Here is an 8,423-nt window from a genome sequence, read left to right on the forward strand (position 1 = left end):
CATGCATCCACTTAATCCATAAACATCAACACATTAGTTCTACTCGCAAAAAATAGAGTCATCAAAAGATGAAGTCAATACTAAAACTTGTCAAGGTTGTCGAAGTATGGGTGATCAAGTGCTACCTTTGCTGAAATCCTACTTGCGGGATCATATTGGAGCATCTTCTGCTTGTTTCAAGAAAAAAGATTAATATGTTAATAAAATGTTTTCCTATACTTCACTGATTACTAGGTTTTAGCTAGTTTATAACTTAGCAACTGTACATTTAATGCCAATACACTCGGGAAAAATTGCTATGTAGACCTGATGAATGAAATAGGACAACAATGGTGATTAAAAACTGGTCATCATAAATCCAACATTTGAACCATTAAAACCTGATGTTGTTACATCAAGTCCACCCAATGTTGTTATTTATTCGATTATTATGAATTCCATTAGCCAAGCTTTATGAGGTTCGTAAGACTTTATGAAATTCTAGCATGCAACTTGACAAGTTAAATAAAACTTAGAAATGCAACTTGCAACTTAAAGCATTACTGATTACCGATAAAAGATCAACTCCTTCAGGTTCCAAATTTGGAACTGCACGTGCCAAGTTTTGAGGCTTCCACTGAGGATACTCGTGCCAATCTCACAATGGACTAACTCCAGGCCACTAATCCTCAGATAGTGTTCCCAACAACCTTCAATGCAAAAGAAGGTAATTCGGGTAATATGAAAAAGAAATAAATAAAACAAAAGTACTATAAAGAGCATAGTCTCAGGAGCATAACTGTACCCACACTGCTATGGCTACATAAAGACAAAGATTACTTCAAACATTATAAATCAGCTTATTTCAGTTTCATCCACAAATGATAAATTGTTGAAATACCAGCTCAACAAGACATTATGCAATATATAGTGGCCAAATTGATAGTTTTATCACACAAACAAGAAGAAAATTAGCAAATTGGAAAAATCCTGATTCAGGGTGAATAGACCCAATCAATATTTTGCAACTTTAAAGATAAAATACACAATCTTGTGAATGCATTCCAGTAGAGGTGCATCACGCTTGACTTGACAAAGGTGTCATGATATTATACTATAAGACACTCTTCAAAGACAGCAAATAATAAGCTTGCTTAGTGTATCTTCATTGTCCTTATGAACTCATTATAAAGCATCTTTTAAATTTCTATTCTTAGCTCTTTTATCTCATACATCTATTTTACTTGGTTCCCAGATCAATTTGATTATTCAGTGTTTATTGTTTTTGCGTAACATCCTTGAGCTACGTAACACAAATTTCATCCTTTATATGTCGAATTAATATGATTGACTATAACAACAGTGGTCGCAAAACCCAACGGTGAATTTAAGTACATTCAAAAGATAACTCTAATATGAATTCAAGTACAAAACTAACTAAGGTTTTTGCAACAAAACCCAACAGTGAATATTTTTCCAAAACAAATTAACCCCAAATTTTCCAATCCGAAACATAAATAGACCAAAATATATATGTACATACAAAACCATTTACACTACAAATAATTCATAAACATAAATAGAAAAATATTTACCTTGAAGCCGTTGGTTTAGTAGATCGATCAATACAAGCACGCCTTCAAGCCGTTGGTTTCAGTAGATCGATAACAGCACCTTGATGCAGCCGTTATCGTGTCATGGGGCAATAATGGTCTCAGTCAAGTTGACCAAGCGATTTACAGCTGCCCTGCACTACAACAGAGCAGAAGAATGAAATAAAATTCCTCACAAGAATAAAGTAAAAGAAAAACTTACTCATGGGCATTATCCAAATGAGCAATTGTTGCTCCAGTTTGAACATCCGTAGCCAGAATAGAGAAATCAGGAGAAGTAGTCAAAATTGCTGTAACGACAAACCAAAGTGAAAAGACGAGTAAAGAATGCAATTTAGGGAAGAAAAGAAAGAAAATGAAATAATACCGGTACAACCATTGATAAAATGAACAGCTCTACAAAATTCTTCATGTGCATGTATTTCGAAAACCTTTTCTGGTTGAGTACCGATGGCAGCATACCGATACCTGTAGTTAAGATTCAATTGAATAATTACATGATGAAGATGATGATGATGATGATGATAATGATGAAAGTGAAAGTGAAAGAACAACTTACAATTGAAGATCACCAGTGATGAGACCAACAGTGACGAGAGGGCTTGACGGATGGAAGTCCAAATCAAACGGTAGCTTTCCCAAATCTATCTCCATTAAACCCCCCTCGGTGTTACGGTTTTAATTTTTGACTCGGTCCAAATCTCTTATTTTAGATCAATCAAGTAAAAATCCCACAGTTTTATTATGGACGAACCTTCTTTTATAGACACACCATCGGGCTTTGCGTTCTTCTTGCAAGTATATCTACTGAAATAGCGAGCATTAGTCCCTTAAAAAGTCAAAAGTGGGTTAATGTCTTAGTGATAAATAATGATGTCCAACCAAAAAAAAAAATGATGTCACATACATCAATACCACCACCACCAGCAACAACAGTGGAGTTCTTAAGAGCCCTTCTGACTATCATAATCGCATCATGCAAACTTCGCTCAGCCTCCTCAATAAACTGAAATGAAAACAGAGGATGTTCATCAATGTGTAATCGTTAACACACGAGATTTATTTAGATCACACAATTACAGGTATTCAGATACCTGATCAGCTCCACCACGAAGAACAATTGTTGTTGTCCTGCCTGATGGACATCCACTGAAAATATTGAAATGCTCATTTCCAACTTGGCATTCTTCAAAAACCTCACAGGTCCCAAGAACCTATATATGACCTCCCCATTTCAGTTATTCATAACTGCTTCTAGAGAGAATTAACATAATCAATTTTTGTTTTACAAATTATTCTTAAACTTAAGTGCAAAAGAACCTCATCAATGATGTTGTTCACAGATGTCTGTGTGCCTTTGGTAACTCTTTTAGGGAAATCCAAAGTTAACTACTTTTATGCTATGTTAAAGAAATCTGACACCAAAAAAGGCAGTGAGTTGAGTGCAATGCTTTGCACGGTTTGCTAAATATGTTTTAAAGAATCCAATCAGACAGAGAATGGAAAGGAATAGAATATACTAATGTGATGAGTAAAATTGTTTTTTTTTTCTGATTTATGAAAGGTAGAAACAAACGCAACATTGCACCATCACAAGTTGGCTACATTGGACTGCTCATTGCTTCTAACTATATTACCAACATACATGTTTCTATATATAAAACAAACACACAGACTACTGCAGTGGTTGACATGACGAATGTGTGCTCTTCAAAAGTGTCAGTCATGTATAATTCAGATGATTTGTAATGAAGGATAACTTTATTCATGTACACCAAATACAGAAATAAATAAATTAGATTAATTAAATTAAAATGTTGGTTCCAAAAGAATTCCTAACCAAATAATTGTTAAAGGAAAAAGTATACATTGGTACTTCCTCATACACATTTAGAAAACTAACATTGAGCTAAGAGTTTCAACAAAATCAGACCTCTAATAAGTGCTTCCTCAAGTTTAATATCCTAAATGTTCAATAATTGGCTGCATATTAATCTTATCTCTGATGCAGCTAAGTAGGTCGAGCTCAGTGTCGCAGATATCTAGGCCATTTATTACAAAAAATGATATTGATCTTCACTTTCACAATCCATTCTAAAGTTTGTTTATTCCGAATAATAGCAATTTAATTCATTCTTACCTACCAATACAATCATATTAAGAAAAGAGAAACATACCAATGGTCCAACAACTTCATCAACTTTTTCTTTCCCATATAATTTCTCAACTAGCACTAATGCGTATTCTATAGCTGTCCCAGCTCCACGGCTCATCACTGTTTGTCCATCCTCTTGAACCCTTGATTCAACCGCTACCGCTTCAGATGCCAATAGCTCCATGAATGATGGAAAACAAGTTGCCAGTCACAAAGTAATAAAAGAAAACCTTCAAATTCTATTAAGCCGATACTTCTCCAAATTCCAAGTTGTGGAGAAGTGGAAAGCTAATTATTTAACAAAGTTAATATCATAATTGGCCCATTTTATCGAATCGTGTCTAATACCAGTCCTTTCTACTTACTTATGAGAATTGAAAGACTTAATAATATACCTACATACAATGCGAAGTCATTTTAATCCAACCTATTTGTCTACCTTCCTCCGTCTCAAAACATTGAACAATACATGACGTAAAGTAACCAGCCAGTACTAGGTATCAATGAGTCCTCAACTTCTTATTTAACCATTTTATCAAATCTAATCCAATAATAGTCCTTTCTACTCATATATCAGTCTTCAATGAGACAATGACTAGTACTATGCATTTACATATTTCAAACTATCAAGCCATTTTTTTACAACCTATAAGTCACCCTCCCTACGTCTTAAACCTTGGTACATTAGATTGGTAACCTATAATCCTAACAAATTCACAACAATATACTCAAAACTACTCACTTTCAATCCTTTCAACAAACCCCAAGCGCCAAGGGTAACAGCGGGTGCAGCACAAATCGCGGCATATAACCGCCCCTCCTCCACTTGTTTCCTCACCATATTTTCCAAAACCACACAATCTCTAAGGCTAGTAGAACTTGGCATTCCTCCCTACAAAAAACCACATAACATTAAAACACACAAAAAAACACATAAACTTATCTCCAAAAACCAACTAAAAAAACTTTACCAGTAGTGAAATGAGATCAAACTTAGTATTAACATAATCAGAAATAAAAGAATCAGAAGTAAAATGAATTGCCATTGTTGACACACACGATGAGCAAGACAACAACACTCCTATGAAATCAGATCTCAAACTTCCAATAGTACAATGAAGTTCGACATTACCTGATAGCTTAATTAAATAAGCGCATCCTATATACACATAGCATAGTCACAATTAAAATGAAAGATACTTGCCTGTTAAAGCAAATGTACCACCAAGTACTGCACAAAGTCGAGTGATGAAGTGCAGAAAACTGCGATGCTCTTCTTTGATCGTAACAGTGATTGGTGAAAGATTATACAAAAAGTAAACAGCTGTATAGAACAAAAGAAGACCAAATCATCAATATATGGTCCTATAGCGATAAAATAGATTAAATATATTCTAACAAGATAAGTATGCTCCCCAACCTGGCCAAGTCCTATCAAACTCCGTCATAGGAACAAAATACTCCATGACAAAAAATTCATTAGTCGGTAGCTCTTCCTCAGTGACCTCCCCTTCTTTTGTATACTATAACTTACGTACTTTCTGTTAGCCAATAGAGATGCATATTGTTTAACTCCTTAAGCAAAAAAATTGGTCAACAGTATTGTAGGAATGAATGAGAAAAGGTCATTTACAAAAGTTGTCTTCTGGTTGATACGCATTTGATGGCCGGTAATGGAAGCTGCGAAAGCAGCAAGCATTGAACGTGAATAAGGCATTCACTTTTTTTTTCTATTGTTTGCCATTATCTGTGAAGAATTGAACAAATAAAAAAAATTGAATAATAGCTAGAACTCTTATACAGGATATTACTTTAAAGTTTTGAAGAAAGAAAGACAAACCTGGTTAATCCACCGAAAATTAGTTTTGAGGACCGCAAGATCTATTTTTCATAACTATTGCAGCAGTGATGAATTAGTTTTTAGGAGTGCGAAAATTAGTTGGATCGAGATGATGATTTTAGGGATCTTGAAACGCGGCGGTGAGAGAGAGAGGAGAGAAAAAAGTTATGTTTTATATTTCGATTTTTTTCGTTTCCTTCTTTCGCGAAATTTTCAAGTTTTTAATTTGTAACACTTCTCCAACGCTTTTTAAGTGTTAGCAATTAATTTCGGAAATTCACCCAAATAAAGTAACGATTTACAACATTGCCAACGCTTATTTAACGTTGGAAACTTACTAACGGTAAATAACCGTTGCAAATAAAAAAAAGTGCGTATTGCAAATATATTATTATGGTGTAGTGAGCGTGGCGAGCTCTACGTAAGGACGAGACTTTGTAAAAATTCAACATCCGGACCCACCACTGGTCAAGCACGAGGGGCCCACCATGCGGGCCCAAATAATTGAGCTTCTCTATTATTGAGTAAGTCAAGCAACTCAAGCTCTCATTATTGGTATAAGACACCATGCCACAAAATAAGGATCTAATGAAGACTTTTGTGTGCACATTTGATTAATTCCATTTTGTCTTGATTAAGAATATGGATATGATAGAAATAAATAGATAGGATGGAAAATAAATAAGGTGGATGATTCACGTGGGAAAGAAAGAGAACATTCTCTTGATATGCTTAGAAAGGAGTTGGAGTCTTCATAACTTACTTTCACATATTTTTTTCTCCAAGTTTCATTTTTTTCAAGTTTGATATTATTTTGAAAAAAAGAATTTGTAATAGTTTTAATGGAGGAAACTTTAATATTCTAATAAAATCCTTTCTTCTTCTTCTTCTTCTTCTTCTTCTTCTTATGAAGCCTAAGTAAGGATTAACTCCATTAATGGGGATGTTTTAATTGCAAAAAATATAACAAACTTGTTTTTGACATGTTCTACAAAACTAGTTGATGTAATAAATAAGGAAATTTTCTAGAGATAGAATTCTAACTTGATTTATCATGCTAATAATATATACTCTTTAGAGATAAAAAGATATTATTTGGGATCAATAAGTTTAATGCTTGGAGTTTGTCTATGAATCAACTAAAAGATGAAAACTTGCAATTGATACAACTTAAATAATGAAGTTACCAAATCACTAATGGTGGATTTCTCTCTCCTCTATTCTCTCTCTCATTCATTAAGTATTTTAGAAAAATTAAATATTGTAGTTAACTTGCAAATCAAGTAAACTTAGTAAAGTAGTTTAAACATCCTCAACCAAAAATCCTTCTCATATAGATTCCTTAGAAGATTCTAGTAACTTAAATAACGTGTTCAGGTCTTTAGGTTTGGGACGATACCCTTGCTCAAATTATACGTCAACGTACACGTGAGTAAGGTATATTGTTTAAGTGTAATTTAGTGTGCGCGAGATCCACATTCTACATACCAAAAATTGCATTTATCACCGCAACCAATATCAACACCCATATTACCCACACTACCACCAATATCTACTCTCATATTACCTACACCACCAGTAATATTTACACCCATATTACCTACAATTCCACCCAAATTTTCTAACCCAAAATCTCAACATATCAACCCAAATCCTCCACCTACCAAAGATATAATCAAATCATAATAATCATAATGGATTGTTTTACAAAATACTAGAGAAACCATATCTAATATTTATAGATATGGTTTCTTGGACTCTAAGCAATGCGAAATAGAAACTACCTCTAATTATAATTTGACACAAATTAAGAAATAACTTAACTCCTAATTTAATAGTATTCTAGAATCATCTAGAGCATAGGTATTCTATTCTACATCATATAGTTGTGCCATTAAAGAGGCGGTTGAAAGGAAATAGAAAAAAGCTAAGCTTTAAGCATCCTTAATGAATTCACAAAGTAATATATTCTACCATGCCTATGAACTAACCATAAATGGAGAGTTGAAAGGTTTAATTTCATCGACACTACTTCAAAAATCAGCTATCATATGTTCTGATTTTGGATATATCACTTCATAACTGATTTTTGGTATTAAACTATTTTTTTCTTTGGTTTGATCTCAATAATATACAAGATGGCTTCTAATCCAATCTTTGTCTGTTTTACAGGTCCTTCCAAGTTAAGTCGTTGTAGTAAAAAAATCTTAATTATGCTCCTTAAAGATTGCTTACATCGTAGAATATTTTAGTTATTATTCTTATTATTATTATTATTATTATTATTATCGTCATGATCATGGTCGGGGTAATTATTGTATCTCTTTTTAGCGAAAAAAATTTAATTAATACATATTTATTATTTAAATTTAGACAGAGCAATTATTCTTCAATTTCCATGTTTGCAAATAAATAATCGTATATTACAAATTTTGTATATACATAGTTTTGTTGTTGTCGCGAACTGTAAACTACAAGAAAACAGATTTTACCCCACGATCCAAAACAGTGGAAAAAAGTTTTGGACCATCGTAGGACCGTGGGTTTTTTGTGCGGCGGAAATGGTCTACCAACAGTCATGACCGTGGGTAAAGCCTACCAATAGCAACGGTCTTTGCGTCGGCTATTGCCATTGGTATGACCACGCCAGAAACTGTTGGATAATCTGTGGCAAAAGGTCACTTTTCCCTACGGTTTTGATCCGTGGGAAAATGTCAATTTTACCTACGGTTTTGGTCCGTGGGATCTACTGTTGTTGCTACGACTATAGACCGTGGCAGAGTCATTATTTTAAAAAAATAATAATAATTGATATTGCAATTCCCCCCTTAGTTCT

The 8,423-nt window shown here is 33.7% G+C and overlaps 1 protein-coding gene across 1 annotated transcript; it reads right to left on the reverse strand.

Annotated features, from left to right (window-relative positions):
- Positions 1-4,444: 4,444 nt before the first annotated feature.
- Positions 4,445-5,213, reverse strand: LOC147498120 (uncharacterized). Its single transcript, XM_086563132.1, has 4 exons — positions 5,168-5,213; positions 4,952-5,071; positions 4,719-4,906; positions 4,445-4,639 (listed from the first exon to the last, which is right to left on the reverse strand). The coding sequence occupies exons 1-4, from the start codon at positions 5,211-5,213 to the stop codon at positions 4,445-4,447; spliced, it is 549 nt and encodes a 182-aa protein (XP_086419258.1).
- Between the last annotated feature and the right edge of the window lie 3,210 nt (positions 5,214-8,423).

This window comes from Coptis chinensis, chromosome 5, assembly GCF_015680905.1.
Source record: "Coptis chinensis isolate HL-2020 chromosome 5, ASM1568090v1, whole genome shotgun sequence".
In the NCBI taxonomy this organism is placed as follows: Eukaryota; Viridiplantae; Streptophyta; class Magnoliopsida; order Ranunculales; family Ranunculaceae; genus Coptis; species Coptis chinensis.

Excerpts from the sequence above, each read along its gene's own strand:
- LOC147498120 (XM_086563132.1), bottom strand. The coding sequence starts at position 5,213 with ATGGAGTATTTTGTTCCTATGACGGAGTTTGATAGGACTTGGCCAG. Across the intron at positions 5,072-5,167 it reads GTTTGATAGGACTTGGCCAG|CTGTTTACTTTTTGTATAAT; the intron begins GTTGGGGAGCAT and ends TGTTCTATACAG. Across the intron at positions 4,907-4,951 it reads TGGTACATTTGCTTTAACAG|GATGCGCTTATTTAATTAAG; the intron begins GCAAGTATCTTT and ends ATGTGTATATAG.